The sequence below is a fragment of the Moschus berezovskii genome, chromosome 1, assembly GCF_049115385.1.
Source record: "Moschus berezovskii isolate FMDL1 chromosome 1, NW_MosBer_1.0, whole genome shotgun sequence".
Taxonomy (NCBI): domain Eukaryota; kingdom Metazoa; phylum Chordata; class Mammalia; order Artiodactyla; family Moschidae; genus Moschus; species Moschus berezovskii.
The window spans coordinates 150,345,458-150,364,468 of NC_142460.1; the positions used below are offsets into that span (position 1 = coordinate 150,345,458).

Consider the following 19,011-nt stretch of genomic DNA (forward strand, 5'->3'; position numbering starts at 1 on the left):
GAAATGACATTTAGACAGACGGATGCTCTTCAGTCTCAATCCAGGAGGAAGGAGTCAGCCATGTGAATATCTGGGGAAAGAGCATCCCAGTAGAGGCAGGAGAAAGTGCGATTGATTGGAGAAACATCCATGACCAGTTGACAAGGTGGGACAGAGTAACTAAGCCACACAAGTGGTTGGAGGTGAAGCCAGAGAGCAGGTGCCAGATCATGGGGAGCCTCGAAAATGGGAGTGAGGAGTATGTGTTTTATTTAGTTTAATTAATTTATTTATTGTTTGACTGTGCTTGGGTCTTTGTTGTGTGTGGCTTGTGGGCTCAGTAGTTGTGAAGAACAGGCTTTGTTGCTCCATGGCGTGTGGGATCTTAGTTCCCGGACCAGGGATTGAACCTATGCCTCTTGCATTGGAAGGTGGGTTCTTAACCACTGGTTCACCAGGGAAGTCCTGAGTGGTATATATTTTAAATGTCAGTAGGGAGCTAATGGAGTTTTTGAGGATGATTTCAAGACCTAACTTAGCATTTTTAAGTTTATTCTGGCTGCTGGGTGAATCAACTGAAGAGGGCCATAGTAGACGCAAGGGACTCATTTGGTACTTATCCCAGTAGTTCAGACAGCAGAATATGGTAAACTAGGCTAGGGTAATGATACTGGAGATGGGGGAAAGTGGTTGAATCTAGGATGTATAAAAGGAACAGCCAGAAAGACTTATTGAGTAATTAGGACATGGGGACAGGGAAGAAGTTAAAGATTTCTCAGCATTTGGCTTGTGTAACTGGGTATGTGGTTTTGCGGTTTCATGAGAAGAGGATCTCTTGGGGAGGTACAGGATTTTGTGGCAAACTCAGAAATTGTTTTGAACATATTAAAGTTGAGGGACCTGAAAACATCCAGGTGGAGAAATTGGCCAGCCAGTTAATATAATGATAAATAATGACTCTGGAGCTCTAGGGAAAGCTTGGGAATGGTTATATAAATTTTGGAGTCATTTCATATTAGATTATTTTAAAGTGGGGGGGACTCTGTGTGATTATATAGTTCATATTTGGGTAGAGAATCCATCAGGACCAAGATTCTCTAGCAACTGCAGAGGAGGAGAGGCAGCAAAGGACAGGAGACATGGACAGAAAGGAAGGAAAGAGCATTACCCTGATGATGTGGAAGCCGAGTAAAGAAAGTGTTTCAAGAAGGAAGGAGTGTTAATTGTATCATATGTCACTGAAAAATGACTTAGATCTGGAAAAGATTGCCCTGGTTTTATGGGAGCATTAATAAATGTATGTGAAAAAAAATTATATGTAAATATTTACATCCTTATTTTCTATTTCTCATTTTGCATTTCTCTTATGAGAACAGTTACTTGTGAAGAGTTACTTTTGCCTTCAGTTCAGTGCCATTCTAGGTCTTTTATGGTTGCAGGTGTTAGAAACCCTTTTCAAAATAGCTTAGGGCAAAGAGTGGCATTTTTTGATTGGCACAACTGAGAAGTTTGGAGTTCTGTGACTTCAAATACAACTGCTTTCAGGGGATCAAATGAGGGGCATCAGAGCTCTGTCTCCTTTTTCCATCTTTTGGTTCTGTCTGGTGGCAGAATAGCCTACACTGGCGTCCTAATGCTCAATCTCAGAAGAGAGGAAGTTTTTTTTTTCTTTTAGCTTTTATGTTTCAGATTCCATGGAGGAGCTTTTGTTGACCCTGCTTGGCCCACATTCTTAGACAAGTCATTGTAGAGAAGGAAGTAGGGTTCCATACATGGTGTGCTGCCTCACCATGGTTCGTGGGGCCACCCCGGCCGTCATAGCACAGTTGAGGCTCTAAGATGAACAGTCCGACCAGAGCTGCGTGGATTGTGGGACGTTGCAAAAGGAAGTTCTGCAGAGCTGGCGATATATTCTTTGTATCTGGGGTAAAATAAAGTAGTATCAAGTAATATCTAGTATCCACTGATGGGGCTTTCCCAGTGGCTCATTGATAAAAGGATCCACCTGCCAACGCAGGAGACATGGGTCCAGTCTCTAGGTTGGGAAGATCTTCTGGAGGAGGACATGGGAACCCACTCCAGTATTCTTGCCTGGGAAATCCCATGGAGAGAGGAGCCTGGCGGGCTAGAGTTCATGGGCTCGCAGAAGAATAGGACACAACTGAGTGACTGAGCGAGCGAGCCAAGTACACTGATCCTCTTCTTGACCAAAAATGCAGATGTGTTTTCTCCTAAGTTCACTTAGTGTACAATAAAGAACTTGAAAGATAATTTTATGCCTTGTCAAAGAATCTTTTAAAAATATATAAGCCATAATATTCTCTACAAAAAATTAGAAAATACAGATAAAGAAACTAGAGATTAGAGATCATATACACAAATGTGTGTGTGTGTATATATATATATATGAACCAAAATCTATATATTGTTTTTCAATTTATTTTTGGCTGTACCACGTGACATGTAGAACTTCCTCAACCAAGGATTGAACCCGGTCCCCTTGCAGTAGAACCATAGAGTCTTAACCACTGGACCAACAGGGAAGTCCTACATATATATATATATATTTTTTTTTTTTTTTTACATAAAAATGAGGCCAGATTGTTTTGTAACCTGCTGTTTAGTGTAGTCTCTATGATGAGTGTCTTTTCCTGTCTTGATAACTCTGTAACATCATTTTAAATGGCTTTTTAATGTTATCTCTTCTATGGACCTTACACCAGTTTCTTAATATTGGCCATTATTTTCATTTTTTCTCCCTTTTTTAACTTTTTAATTTTTGTCAACTCATTGGGTTATTTCTGTGAAACAAAAATCTTACAAAATTACTGGTCCAAAGGGGACCTTTTTAGGGGACCTTTGATTCCTATTAGTAAATAGAAAGACCACCAATTGTATATTCACCATTGGTATATGAAGGTGCCAGTTCCCCTTTATTTTCTTTTTAATCTTTGTCAATCTAGTCAGCAAAAAATGGTATGTAATTTGCTACATTTCTCTGATTGCTAGTTAGATCAAACTGGTATTATGTATATTATCTATATACTCACTGGTCATTTGTGTCTCATGAATTGTCTACGTCATTGTTAAAGTAATAAACCTATTGCCCTTTGAATTAACAGCTCAGACTTGAATACTGCTTTGCATTAACAAACATGTTTACATAATTTTTTAATTTGGTCTAAAGAGCTGCCTGAGTTTGTTGTATGTGTGTGTATTGTCATTCCCGTGACAATGTTCCATGAACACCTTGCTTGTGAATGAATGGTAGAGATAAACTTTGAGCACAGATCATCTCGCTTTGAATCCTGTTTTCTTTTGGTTATATCAATCTGAGACATTAAATATCAGTGAAGTTATAATGGTATTCTTAGGGAGTAGAGTTTGACTCAAACATTTAAGCTTTGGACATCTTTTATTCAACAGGCAATGACTGCTTACACTCGGTAACACAGTGTTTGAATATCCAGATAGAAAACTTTTTTCAGGATCTTACTTGATGAAAAATTTTATGTAAAACGAGTTTACTTTTCTTCTCTTGATCTGTGACACATTATATAGAGAGATCCTTTTTAAATACATAAAATAAGGAAAGAATAGCTAATATTTTAAAATGCCTTTCCTCACCAACTTTTTTACTCTCAAATGATCTACTTTTTCTTTGAACCTTTAAACTGTGTTTATGAAAACAAAAATTAATATATTTTTGAAGTTGGAACTTAAACATTTTAATAGTATTTATCTAAACTCTAAATAGAAACAGCTCCTCTCCATTCATGAGACCCAGATTACACACACTGTTGATTTAGAATTGACCTTTATCTTTTTAAAGTGTAATCTGTTGGTTACAAAGGCACAGATGTACATCTGCTTAAAAGTTTCCGAATTCGTTTGCTACTTCACTCTGCAGAAGTTGAGCTGTAAGAGCAGGTGTTTCAATTTAACAGTAATCCAGTAACTGAACTCTGGACTGTGAATGTGTGGTTTTAGTTGAGGTTTTTGCTGTTACCTTTGTATAATAACAAAAAGGTATAAACTGATGCTTTTGAAGTTATTGTAATACTTGGATTAAACAATTCCATTGTATTAAGCATGGGATGTATTAAAGGCTGTCTTTGCCTTCTTTGCTTCCTGTTTACAGTAGAGCACCAACAGGAGTTTCACCTTTCTTTTCTTTTTGTAGAAGAGTTTAAAAAAGGAGAGGCATGTTGGTGGGCAGCAGTGAGGGTGGAATTTTGGTATATGTTTTGGCAGCTTCACAACTGCTACATTACTTGCTTAAGGAAAAAAGCCATTAGTAAAATGTGGAGATCTCACTTCTGCTCATAAGTAACACTATTTCATTAACTTTTATCTTAATGTGGACAATGCAGTGTTTTTCTCATTTCAAGCAGTATGGCAGCATTTTAACCCTGTTCTTATATCTTATATAATTAACTCATCTTTATGTGACTATGTATAATATTTGATATGGACCTCTGGTGGGAGGTTATTAATATGGCTTATTAAGTGATCACATATTATTTAAAATCTTACTTACAATTTTTAAACTATTTTATTCAGGTTGGTTTGAATTCTACAAATGCAGAACTAAGAGGATTTATAGATCAGAATCTCAGTCCAACCAAAGGTAAGGACAGTTGAATAAAAATTTTATGCATCAGGCTAGTTTTACTGCATTTGTTTTTTAAAATAATCAGCTACATAAAGAATTACTTTGTATATAATAATAATTATATAATATTACTGTGTTATCATAGACCAAATAAATTTTATCCTTTAAAACTCAGTTACCTCTGAGAGATGGAACAGGAGAGGGTGTGTGTGTGTGTGTGTGTGTGTGTGTGTGTGTGTGTGTGTTTGTTTTGAGAGACCCTACTTTCAGTGATTTAACTTGTAAAGAATACAGTAGAATGAATGAATATATGTAATTCCTTTTTCTAATACATGGTTTACTGGAGGAATGTGTATATCCAAAATCTGACCCACCAGTACAAGAACTTGTGCAGGATGCTGTCAGTATCTTTAAACAATATCTTTTAGTAAGGAGAAATAATATACTGAAATCTTTATGGTTGAAATGATATGATGTTTGGGATTGGCTTCAAATAATCCACTGGGGAAAAAAGAGCAAAATGAGTAGATGGATATGAGTTGGTTAATTGTTTAAGCTGATAGCTATGTGAGGTTTCATTATTCTTTTCTCTCTTCCTTTGCATATGTTTGAATTTTTTCCATTGCACATATGCAAGGGTGGAAACAAAGTGTCTGCTATTACAATGCAGATAGCTAGGAGAGAAACATCAGCTTTCTCAAAGGCTTTGTGTCTAAGTAGGCTTAATATGTCTAAGGTGGACAGAAGGCTAAAGAAATCTATTTCAGTATAAAAATGTCCAGCTTAATAGTTGTGATGGTCTCTAGAAGTATTCTAAGAGTTTAGAAGTATTAGCAAGCAGTGAAAGTGGTACTTGAAGCCTTGAATGCTTCTCATTTTCCCCTCAGTTTTCTAAATTGTAGTAAGATACACAAGACATAAAATACAGACACCTCAGCCATTTTTAAGTGTACAATTTGGTGGTATTTAAGTACGTTCATGTTATGCCACCATTATCACCATTCATATCCATAACTCTTCATCTTGCAAAACTACAGTTCTGCACCCGTTAAACAATTACTCCCTATTTCTTCCTCCTCTAAGCCTCTGGCAAGAACCGTCCTTCCTGTATCTATGATTTTCACTACTCTGCGTACCTCGTATAAGAAGAGTTACTCCGTATTTGTGTTTTTGTGACTGGCATACGTTGCTTAGTCTCCTCAAAAGATTTCCTTCCTTTTTAAGGCTGAGTACTATTCCGCTGTAACTATGTACCGCATTTTGCTTCTCTGCTTACCTATCGATGGGCATGTTGGTTGCTTCTATGTTTTAGCTATTGTGAATGATGCTGCTCTAAACAGGAGAGTAGAAATATCTTTTTAAGACCCAGATCTTTTGGATATATTCATAGAAGCAAAGTTACTGGGTCATATGTTAATTTTATTATTTTTAATTTTTTTGAGGTTGGCGTTTCAATTTTCACAGAAGCTATGCCATTTTACATTCCCATCAACAGTGTACAAGGGTTCCAGTTCCTTCACATCCTTGCAAACATGTATTTTTTTATCAGAGGCAACCATGTATGTAAAGTGATATCTCATTGTGGTTTTGATTTGCATTTCCCTAATGACTAGTAACATTGAGCACTTTTTCATGTGCTTACTTGCTATTCATGTATCTTTGCAGGAATCTCTACTCAAGAAGACACTTGCCCATTTTTTAACTGGATTATTTGTGTTTTGTTGTTGAGTTCTAGGAATTTTTTATACATTCTGGATATTAAGTCCTTATGAGAGAAATGATTTGCAGATATTTTCTCCCATTCATTAGGTTATCTTTTTGCTTTCTTGACAGTATCCTTTGATGTGCAAAAGTTCTATGATTTGATGAAGTCCAACTAATCTATTTTTTGTTGTTGTTGTAGTTGCCTCTGCTTTTTGTCATTTCCATTAAATGATTGCCAAATCAGTGTCATGAAGATTTTCCCCAGTGTTTTCTTCTATGAATTTTATAATTTTAGCTCTTTTAAGTTTAGGTCTTTGATCCATTTTGAGTTAATTTTTGTATGTGATATAAACTTGGAGTCAAACTGACATCCAGGTTTCCCATAGCATTTGTTGAAGAGACTATTGTTTGACCATTGAATGGTCTTATTAACACCCTTGTCCAAAATCAACTGGCCATATATATGAGGATTTATTTCTGGGCATTTTATTCTATTCCATTGGTCTATATGTCTGTCCATATGTCAGTACCATAATGTTATAATTACTGTAGTTGTGTAGTACGTTCCAATTTGAAAAGTGTAGTCCTCCTCCTCTGAGGCTGTTTTGGCTATGTAGGATCTCTTGCAATTCCCCATGAATTTGAAGTTTACATTTTCCATTTCTGTGAAAAAGGCAGTTAGGTTTTTTTTTTATAGAAATCGCATTGAATCTCTGGATCACTTTGGTTTTATTGACATCTTAATAATGTTGTATCTTATTTATGAACACATTCAACTTATTTAAGTAATTACTTAAAAAATTTTTTTTTAATTGGAGGAGAATTGCTTTACAATGTTGTGTTGGTTTCTGACATAGAAGGAAATGAATCAGCCATAAGGATACACATGTCCCCTCCCTCTTGAACCGCCCTCCAACCCTCCACTCTAACCCACCCCTCTAGGTTGTCACAGAGCACCAAACTGAGCTGCCTGTGTTACACAGAAACCTACCCCTCAGTTCAGTTCAGTTCAGTTCATTCGCTCAGTCGTGTCCGACTCTCCGCGACCCCATGAATCACAGCACGCTAGGCCTCCCTGTCCATCTATTTTACATGTGGTGGTGTATGTTTCACTGCTCCTCTCTCAGCTCATCCCACTCTCTCCTTCCTCTGTTGTGTCCCCAAGTCTGTTCTTTATGTCTGTTTCTCTTTTCCTGCAAGTAAACAGGTTTATCGGTATTATTTTTCTGGATCCCATATATCGATACGGTAATACACCATATTTGTTTTTCTCTTTCTGAGTTACTTCACTCTGTATAATAAGCTCTATTTTCATCAGCCTCACTGGAACTGATTCAGATTTGTTCCTTCTAATAGCTGAGTAAGATTCCACTGTGTGTGTGTGTTCACATCCAACTTTACTTTTTTACCCATGTATCTGTCAGTGGGTATCTAGGTTGCTTCTGTGTCCTCATTATTTTAAACAGTGTTGCAATGAACATTGGAGTACACATGTCATTTTGAACTACGATTTTCTCAGGGTATGTGCCTAGTATGGGATAATTTTACCGTTTCTTTTTGAAGTAATGAAAATGTTCTGGAGATAGTGGTTGTAGTTATACAACTTTGTGTATATACTGGAAACCACCGAATTGTACACTTTAAAAGATGATTTTTAGTGTATATGAATTATGCTGTGGTTAAAAACAAAAAACACTTTCTTCAGCTTAATCTCTACTTCCGGCTCTGATTTATTCCCCCCATCTTTATCAGACTTCTTGGAAGAAGCTGTATACATTTCCAGTTCCATTCTCAGCTTTTATTCACTTTTCTGCCTGATGTCATCTGGCTTTTGACTCCATTAATTCTTTGAAACTGCTCTTGGTTTTGTCTTTTTTTGTTGTTATCAGCTTTTGACACAGTTAATGTATCCCCTCTTTTTAAAAATAGGCTCATATATATATAATTATTACTTATTTATTTATTTGGCTGTGCTGGGTATTAGTTGCGGCACATAGGATCTTTTTAGTAGTGGCATGTGGGATCCTTAGTTGCACTATGTGGGACCTAGTTCACTGACCAGGGATTGAACCCAGGCCCCCTGTATTGGGAGCACAGAGTCTTAGCCACTGGGGAAGCCCCTAAAAAATAACGTTTTAATTTTACAACAGTTTTAGATTTACAGAGAAATTACAAAAATAGTGCATAGAGTTCTCATAAACCCATCACTCAGTTTCCCTGCTGTTAATATCCTACATGAATCTAGTACAGATTTTACAACTAATGAGCCAATATTGGGACATTATAACGAATGGAAGTCCATACTTTATTCAGATTTCATTAGTTTGTAGCTTGTGCCTTTTCTGTTCCAGGAGAGCATTCAGGATACCACGTTATGTTTCATGATCATGTATCCTTCACCTCTTTGGCTGTGACCGTGTCTTCGACTTTCCATGTTTTTGATAACTCGACAGTTTTCAGGTGTACTGGTTAGATATTTTGTAGAATGTCCCTCAGTAGGGAATTTTCTCATACTTAGATTGGGGTTATAGGTTTTTGAGAGAAAGACTGCAGAGATAAAGGTAAATTTTCATTACAACATAATCAAGGGTATCAACATGACTTGCCATTATTGGTGTGAACCTTGATCACTTACTTGGCTGACATAGTGTTTGTCATGTTTCTCTGCTGTAGAGTCACTCTTCTCCTTCCCCCTTTCTGTATACCATAGTCATTGAAAGAAGTCACTATGTGGAGTCACACTTGAGGAGTGGACAGTTTGCTCCACTTCTTCTTTGAGTTGTGAGTATCTACATAATTTATTTGGATTTCTTCCATCCTAGATTTGCCTTTTCTCTCTTATTCATTTGTTTGTTTGTTTATACCAATATGGACTTACAGGTATTTAGTTTATACTCCAGGTCATAGTCCAGTACTGTTGGATTGGCCAAAAGTTCGTTCAGGTTTTTCCATGACATCTTGTAGAAAAATCCAAATGAACTTCTTGGCCAACCCAATATTTTTGTTTGTTGGTTTTTTGCTCAAATTATTAAAACTATGGCCATTGGAAGTGTTCAGTTGCTTTTCTGTGTCCCTTTGACATATTTCCTGCCCATTACTCAGATCAACCATTTCCCCAGAGTCCTGACTCCTTTTCATAGAGAATGTTGTTAGAACATCAGGATCTTGGTGCTCAGTGAGCGATTGTTCCTGGGATGGTGTCTTTCTTTTTGAATCACTGTTTTTCTTTGTGTTTGTGATACCATACTTTTAGTCTTTATGGGAAGCAGTACAGTGTAGCAGCTAAGAACAAAGCTCTGGGGGTCGAGGGTGTAATCCTGGTTGCATTTCTTATTTTTGTTTGTTGTTTCCAGTTGCTCAGCCATGTCTGACTCTTGAGGCTCCCTGGACTATATATAGCCCTCAAGGCTCCTCTGTCCATGGGATTTCCCAGGCAGGAATACTGGAGTCGGTGGTCAGTTCGTTAACGAGGGCATCTTTTTGACCCAAGGATCGAACCCATGTCTTCTGCGTTGGCAGGTAGATTCTTAACCACTGAGCTATCTGGGAAGCCCTTGGATTTCTTATACCCAACAAAATGTAAACCTGAGCAAAATGATCTCTCTAACCCAAAATGTCTGTAATGATACAGGTCATAATGGTAAGTTGCTCATAGCATCTGTAAGGATTAGATGAGGTAATGTACATACATCACTTCGTACAGCACCTAACACACAGTAAGCATTCATTATGTGCTTACCCCTTTTTCATCTTTTTTTTTTGGCCATTCCCTTCAGTCTGATCTCCTAGCTCTTCTGTTTGTCTTCTAAATGTTAGTGTCCCGTGGGGTTTTTGTCTTGGGTTTTTTTGTTTTCCTCACCTTGTACATTTTCCCTAGGCAATTTTATCTATTCTCATTGCTTTAGTTTTCATTTACTTTGTATATAGTTGATTCTCAAATCTGTATCTCTGGCCCAGACCTTTGTCTTGAGATGTTGTATATTCAGCTGCTTGTTGGACACCTTTAGTTGAATAACTTATACACATCTCAGACTCTGTCTGTAATTAAAGTAATTATTTCACCTTCTCAAAACCCATTGTCCCCTTTTCTTTACTGGACGGTAATACCTTCTACCCTTTGCCCAAATCAGAAGTATCATCTTTGCCTCCTTTTTCTCTCTCTCTGTGGCATCAGATCCCTTGCAAGATTTGCTGATTCTACCTAAATATGTCAGTTCATTCCACCCATTTCTTTATTCTGTTGCTATTATCTTAGTTCAGACTGCCACCCCTTCTCCTTTCCTCCCTTCTCCCGCCATCCCTATCTCTTTGTCCTGCTGTATCCTCTTCTCTGTACATATAATATTATTCCTCTCTGACACCATCCTACACTTGCCTCTTGATAGATACACGTTTCTTTTGTGTTTTTCCAGTATTTATTTATTTTGACTGCACTGGGCCCTAGTTGCTGCCAGCGGGATTTTCTGTCTGTGGCAAGTGGGGGCCACTTTTGGTAGTGGTGTGCAGGCTTCTCATTGTGGCGGCTTCTCTTGTTGCAGCTCATGGGCTCTTAGAGCTCATGGGCTCAGTAGCTGTGGCACACAGGCTTAGTTGCTCCTTGGCATGTGGGATCTTCCCAAACCAGGGATTGAACCTTTGTTCCCTGCACTGGCAGGTGGATTCTCAGCCACAGGACCACCAGGGACATCCCCCTCTGGCTGATTTCTGTTCACTCCTAGCATCTAAGTTTAGATCTTATTTCCACTTGGCCCATAAACCTCTAATACACTCCTACTGCAGTATTTATCACACTCCCTGGTGGCTCAGACGGTAAAGCGTCTGCCTGCAGTGCGGGAGACCCGGGTTCGATCCCTGGGTGGGGAAGTTCCCCTGGAGAAGGAAATGGCAACCCACTCCAGTACTCTTGCCTGTAAAATTCCATGGACTGAGGATCCTGGTGGGCTACAGACCATGGGATCGCAAAGAGTCAGACATGACTGAGCGACTTCACTTCGCTTCACTTCAAACGTTAGTTGCTGATTTATTTATTGGTCCCCACCTAATTCCATGAAGTCAGAGAGTTTTTATTCGTCATCATTGTTTCTCTAGGATAGATATTTCAAAGTAGCTATCCCAAATTGGAACTTCGTTTATGTCTTTCCTTTGACCTGTAATCCCTTGGCCACTGGGCAAATTCCTGTTTACTGTTTAAAGTCTGTCTGATTGTGAATTGCTCTGTACCTCCTTGTCACTGTGCCTCCTTTGTGTTAACCTTTGGACCCTGCACATATTTCATCCTTGTCCTTATCACGTAATATTGTATTTCTTTATATGATTCTCCTTTCCTTTTAATAGACTGAGCTCTTTACGCTCAGAGTTCATATTTTTGTCTTTAGAGTCTAGCTTAGCATCTCGTACAATTATACATACCCAGTAAATTTTTAAAATTATTTTTACTGAAATATAATTAATTTACAATACTGTGTTAGTTTCTGGTATACATCCAAGTGGTTCAGTTATACTTATAAATATGTTATTTTTTATATGTTCTTTTTCCCTTTTAGGTTCTTACAAGATGTTGTATAGGTTATTATAAGATACTGAATATACTTCTCCATGCTCTACAGTAGGACCTTGTTTATTTTGTATATTGTAGTTTCTCTGCTAATCCCAAATCCTAGTTTATCCCTCCCCACCCTTCCCCTTTGTATACTCAGTAAATAATAAAATGCAGGAACATTGTTTTGTAATATACCCAGACTTTTAATGCAAATGTTAATTTATCTAACCTTCAAGAAGTGTATAAAGAAAGAGCCTTAAAAAAAAGAAACCTTCAGTGTTTTTTGAAGCAAAGTATTAAGGTATTCAATGAGGAAGGTTTCTGAGCTTTTTGTCTTAAGGCATCTATCTAAGAGTTGGAGGTCTAAAAGTTAATTAATAGTTAAGAACAAGCCTGAAGATCATTGTATTCTGTCATAACCATGCAAATAGCAGATGATTTAAAAACAGTTGTGTTATTTTTTAAAATGAAGGAAAAAGATACTGTAACTCAGGGCTTTATTATCTATGATGTTGAAAGCCCAGTGGCACCTTTGTGGAGATCAGGGATTCCTCCCTTATCTGGGAGGCACATGATGTTTCTTGGGCTGTAAGAAGTGGTTCTAGCAAGGGAAAGAGGCAATATTTGCCCATAAGCTATATGCAGATGCTATGGGCTGACTTGCAGATAGATGAGACCTGCCTCATATCCTTCTCTTGTTCCTTTATATCCTTGGCAGAGCAGTGCCACCTTACCACCTCCTTCTTTGCTTAGACATCAAATTTAAAATATGCATGTCTCTTCCTGACGGCCAGTTCCACACCATCCAAGAGATTGTAGTAGCTTCCATCTGTGGAAATGTCAGCCTGTTAAAAGGAACACAGCAGCTCCAAGGAGGGGATCAATTCAGTTCAGTCGCTCAGTCGTGTCCAACTCTTTGTGATCCATGGGGTCACATGCAGCACACCAGGCTTCCCTGTCCATCACCAATTCCTGGAGTTTACTCAGAATCACGTCCATTGAGTCGGTGATGCCATCCAGCCATTTCATCTTCTGTCATCCCCTTCTCCTCCCGCCTTCTATCTTTCCCAACATCAGGGTCTTTTCCACTGAGTCAGTTCTTCGCATCAGATGGCCAAAGTATTGGAGTTTCAGCTTCAGCATCAGTCCTTCCAATGAATATTCAGGACTGATTTCCTTTAGGATGGACTGGTTTGATCTCCTTGCAGTCCACGGTACTCTCAAGAGTCTTCTTCAGTACCACAGTTCAAAAGCGTCAATTCGTTGGTGCTCAGTTTTCTTTATAGTCCAACTCTCACATCCATACGTGACCACTGGAAAAACCGTAACTTTGACTAGATGGACCTTTGTCAGCAAAGTAATGTCTCTGCTTTTTAATATGCTGTCTAGGTTGGTCATAACTTTTCTTCCAAGGAGCAAGTGTCTTTGAATTTAATGACTGCAACACCATCTGCTGTGATTTTGGAGTCCAAGAAAGTAAAATCGGTCACTATTTCCATTGTTTCCTCATCTATTTTCCATGAAGTGTTGGGATCAGAAGCCATGATTTTAGTTTTCTGAGTGTTGAGTTTTAAGCCAACTTTTTCACTCTCCTCTTGCACTTTTATCAAGAGGCTCTTTAGTTCTTCTTTGCTTTCTGCCATAAGGGTGGTGTCATCTGCATACCTGAGGTTATTGATATTTCTCCCAGCAATCTTGATTCCAGCTTGTGCTTCTTCCAGCCCAGCGTTCCTCATGATGTACTCTGCATATAAGTGAAATAAGCAGGGCGACAATATACAACCTTGACATACTCCTTTTTCTATTTGGAACCAGTCCGTTGTTCCATGTCCAGTTCTAACTGTTGCTTCTTGACCTGCTTACATATTTCTCAGGAGGCAGGTCAGGTGGTTTGGTATTCCCATCTCTCTCAGAATTTTCCACAGTTTGTTGTGATCCACACATCAGAGGCTTTGGCGTAGTCAGTAAAGCAGAAGTAGATGTTTTTCTGGAACTCTTTTGCTTTTTCTATGATCCAGCAGATGTTGGCAATTTGATCTCTGGTTCTTCTGCCAGCTTGAACATCTGGAAGTTCACGTTTCACGTACTGTTGAAGCCTCGCTTGGAGAATTTTGAGCATTACTTTACTAGTGTGAGGTGAGTGCACTTGTGCAGTAGTTTGAGCATTGCCTTTCTTTGGGATTGGAATGGAAACTGATCTTTTCCAGTCCTGTGGCCACTGCTGAGTTTTCCAAATTTGCTGACATATTGAGTACAGCACTTTCACAGCATCATCTTTTAGGATTTAAAATAGCTCAACTGGAATTCTGTCACCTCCACTAGCTTTGTTTGTAGTGATGCTTCCTAAGGCCAGCTTGACTTCGCACTCCAGGATGTCTGGCTCTAGGTAAGTGATCACACCATTGTGATTATCTGGGTCATGAAGATCTTTTTTGTACAGTTCTGTGTATTCTTGCCACCTCTTCTTAATATCTTCTGATTCTGTTAGTCCATGCCATTTCCATCCTTTATTGAGCCCATCTTTGCATGAAATGTTCCCTTGGTGTCTCTGATTTTCTTGAAGAGATCTCTAGTCTATCACAGGATAATCAGAATCCTTCTATGGAGGCAGAACTATCGGAAAAGGTAAGAGAAAGCAAGAAAGGGGAATGGAGACTTAAGAGGGTATAGTTACAGCACAGAGAAAGTTGTTTTGGAACTAAGAATATATTCAAAATCTTTAAATCTAAGGAAGATTGAAAATAAAATGTGGCAAAGATGGACTGTAAACAGAACAGTATCAATAGCAAATGAATATACTAATAGCATCAAGCTGTTAAAGGGACAAAGAGAAATATGCATTGTGACAAAAGGAACAGGAATTCAATTTTCAGAAAATGAGTAAAACTTATGAATAAACTGTTCACAGAAAAATATTAAGGGTTCTTAATACATGGAAAGACACTATATCTAATTCATAAACCATACATAATTTAAAATTACACTGTACCATTTTTCCCTCTATAAGATTGAAGAATATTAAGAAATTTGATAAAACACTGTTCTCAAGGGTGTAGGATCATATGCTATCTCATACTGCTGGTGAGAGCATAACCTTTATGAGAAGCAGTTTCATGCTATTTATTAATTTAACATTCACATTATCTTTGAGCAACCCATCTCTCTTTAGGAATGCATTCTACTAATATGCTTGTAAATTTAGGAAATAACACTTAATCTCTGCAGTATTGTGTGTATAGCAAAATACTGGCAACACTGTAAATCCTTCAGTAAGATCTAGTTAAATAAATTAGGTTCAATACATATAATGGAATATTACACAGATGTAAAATTGGGAGTGAGAAAGCTATGTACGAATATACAATGTCTGCAGAGAAACACTAATGAAATGTACAGAGCAATGTGCTGAATAACCATTTGTTTAAAAAGAAGTGATAGACAAACATGTATGATATAAAGGTAGACGCAAATAATATATAAAGAGACTTAGACATTCCACTATGAATCCCCAGTAATCAAAACAGTGTGGTGTCAACAAAAATAAGAAAATTGGTCCATGAAATGGAACAAAGAGCCCAGAAAAAGACTTATACAAATACATTCAACTCAACTTTGACAAAGGAGCAAAGACAATTTAAGGGAGAAGGGAGAGTCTTTTCAACAAATGAGGTTGGAACAACTAGATATTCACATGAGGAAAAAAAAAAGAATTCAGACACAGACTTTGCACCTATCACAAAATTAACTCAAAGTGGATCATAGACCTAAATGTATACCTTAAAACTCCTAGAAGAAAAATAAAAGAAAATCTAACTGATCTTCAATGTGGTAATGACTTTCTAGATACAACACATAAAAGCATGATCCATGAAAGAAATTGGGCTTTAATGTTGGATTTCATTAAGATTAAAACTTCTCTGTAAAAGATAATGTTTCTCTAACTACCAGATAAGGAATGTCAAGTCTCTGTCTGCTGCTGCTGCTGCTGCTAAGTCACTTCAGTCGTGTCCAACTCTGTGCGACCCCATAGACGGCAGCCCACCAGGCTCCGCCGTCCCTGGGATTCTCCAGGCAAGAACACTGGGGTGGGTTGCCATTCCCTTCTCCAGTGCATGAAAGTAAAAAGTGAAAGTGAAGTTGTTCAGTCGTGTCCAACTCTTAGCGACCCCATGGACTGCAGCCTACCAGGTTCCTCCGTCCATGGGATTTTCCAGGCAAGAGTACTGGAGTGGGGTGCCATTGCCTTCTCCCAAGTCTCTGTCTATCATTATACATGTTTTGAGTGGTATCAGTTCTCCAAGCTTTCTTCTTTAATATTGTGTTGACTATTCTGGGTCTTTTGCCTTTCCATGTAAACTTTAGAATCAGTTTGTTGATATCCACAAAATAACTTACTGGGATTTTAATTGAGATTGCATTGAGTCTGTACCTCAAGTTGGAAATAACTGACACCTTAATGGTATTGATTCTTCTGTTCATGAACATGGACTTATCTTTCCATTAATTAGATCTCTGATTTCTTTCATCACAATTTGATAGTTTTCCACATTCAGATCTTATACAAGTATTGGATATATCCTTAAGTATTTCATTTTTGGTGCTAATGTAAATGACTTTGTATTTTTAGTTTAAATACATTATATACATTGCTGGTATATGAGAAAGTAGTTGACTTTTATACATTAGCCTCGTATGCATTATGTTTTTTAAATGGTATTTTAAATTTCAATTACCAGTTTTTCTTTGCTAGTATGTAGACACTGTTGCTTTTTATACTTTTTTGTTACCTGCTGCCTTGTGAAACTTATTTTTAGTAACTCTTACAGATTCTTTAGGATTATCCACACATACTGTCTTGTGATCTGTAAATAAAATTAGTTTTTAACTTTTCCTTTCCAATTTTTATTTCTTTTTCTTTGTTAATGTCACCGATTAGGACTTCTAGTTCAAGGTTGAGTAGAAATGGTGAGAACAGAAATTCTTGCCTTGTTCCTGCTCTTAGGAGGAAATTATGAAGTCTTGTTTTGTTTTTTTAAGTCTTTTATTATGTTAGCTGGGCTTCCCAGGTGGCTGAGTGGTAAAGAATCCACCTGCCAGTGCAGGAGATATGGATTCCATTGCTGGGTTGGGAAGGTCCACTGGAGAAGGAAATGGCAACCCATACCAGTGTTCTTGCCAGGGAAGGCCCATGGGCAGTGGAGCGTGGCTGGCTATAGTCTACAGGGTCACAAAAGAGTCAGACACGACTTAACGGCTAAACAACAACATGATGTTGGCTGTAGAGTTTTTATAGCTGCCCTGCATCTGGTTGAGTAGATTTCCCTTCTAAGTTTTCTGAGTGGTTTGATAATGAGTGGTTGTTGGATTTTGTGAAATGTCTTTTTCTGCACCTATTGCAGTGATTATATGGTAGGATATTTTTAGCCTTGAATTTGGTGAATTACATTGACTTTTACATGTCGCAAAAACTTTGAATTCTCTACAGAAACACCACCTAATTTTGAGGGAAGCTCATGAATTATCTATTTGGAGAATATTAGAGCCTGTTTTGTACTATTTTTAATCCCGTATAATCTAGAGATGATTCTGCAGTTCTTGTGTAGCAGCAGGGAACCAACTGTGGTTTGAGTACATACATTTATAGAGAACCAGTTATTCAAGTTTTATGACATTTTTTGAAAAGATTTTCACAGTCTGGGAACAGAAATGAAAGAAAGCAAACTTGTGGGCAAAGCAGTAAGAACAGAAGGAATTCGGAGTTTTCCCAAAAGTGTTGTTGGAATGGCTCCTTGTAGGGACCGTATGAATGCATGTCTGCCAAGAAGGGAACGTGAGAACTTCATTTTTCTTGATGAGCAAAACTTTAAAAGAAACTGGAAAGGTGAAAGGGACAGGAACTGGTGTTACAGATTATTTCAGTGCTCAAAATCTTAAAGGTAGAGTAGCTTGTATATTTTGTAATTATATGGTTAATTAAAGGGGCTGGTAACATTTGCCACTATTCTTTTTTTTTAATTTCACAAGTTTAAGTACTCTTATCTAGTAAGCTTTTGTTTTATTTTGTATTACTTTGCACAGTAGGTATAAGCAACATTTGGTTGCTATTTCTATAAAAATTCTTTGGCAGGCTTCTAAATCTGAGGTCACATTAGGGTAAGTTTGGCTTCTTTTGCTGTGTGGGGCTTAGTGAGAGATTACATTTTAATAAACACAGTGAATGGTTCTGGCTTTGCCTTTTGAATCTGAGTTTAGTTTCAGGATATTTAAAAATATCTTACTGGTCTGATAATAGACAACTAACCCATTCTACGAGTAGTTTTATTGACCTGTTCTGTTCAGTAGCTTGCTTTTCCCGTAGGACCAGTGCCATCTGATCTTTTTCTCTCTTGTATTTTTCCTTTTTATCTACAAGTTTTATTTAAAGAATTGCGGTTAGTATTGGTGACTCAGACAGTGAAGAATCTCTCTGCCATGCAGGAGACCCGGGTTTGATCCCTGGGTTGGGAAGATCCCTTGAAGAAGGAAATGGCAACCAACTCCAGTATTCTTGCCTGGAGAAACCCATGGACAGAGGAGCCTGGTGAGCTGCAGTCCATGGGTTCCCAAAGAATTGTACACAGCTGCGTGACTAACACTTTCCCTTTAATTTACCATTCTACATAATTAAATACTAAAATAAGAATCTTTTAGAAACAAAATTTGAGTTCTTGATTTAAAACAGAAAATAAAGGAAACAGTAAAATGTTTAAAATAGGCTGTGTTTGCTCCATCTTTTATCTTCCTGTTAGCTGCTTTCACAATGAATATTGTGGTTAGGTAGAATTACATAACTTTGTTCTGTGTTTTGATTGCATGTTGCAGATTTATAAATAATTTTGATAACAGTATATTGCACCTGAGACCCAATAAAATGGCTTTCCCCCCCATTTAAATATAAATTTGTATTCTCTATTCTGATAGTTAATGTAGGTTGCTTTATTATAGAACATGACATGATGATCTTATTTTTTACATTTGAAATACCCAGTTGCTGTTTCTTATAAAGGATAATAAACGGACATCATTCTTTTTTGGGGGAAGAATATCTGCAGTCTTGTTTCTGAAGTATTTCACAATCCGTCTTCAGTGAATCAGCTTGTAACTCAATTGGCAGAGTAGAATACTGTTGATGTTA

At 37.6% G+C, this 19,011-nt stretch overlaps 1 protein-coding gene across 8 annotated transcripts in view; it reads left to right on the forward strand.

The window, feature by feature from the left end:
* TFDP2 (transcription factor Dp-2) overlaps positions 1 to 19,011 on the forward strand; it is a 194,476-nt gene that overhangs the window by 52,962 nt on the left and 122,503 nt on the right. For all 8 annotated transcript variants that reach the window (XM_055412504.2, XM_055412519.2, XM_055412470.2 and 5 more), the window contains one exon: positions 4,543 to 4,609. In XM_055412504.2, coding sequence (XP_055268479.1) covers positions 4,543 to 4,609 — 67 coding nt within the window. Of the gene's footprint in view, positions 1 to 4,542; positions 4,610 to 19,011 lie in introns of those variants that run through there.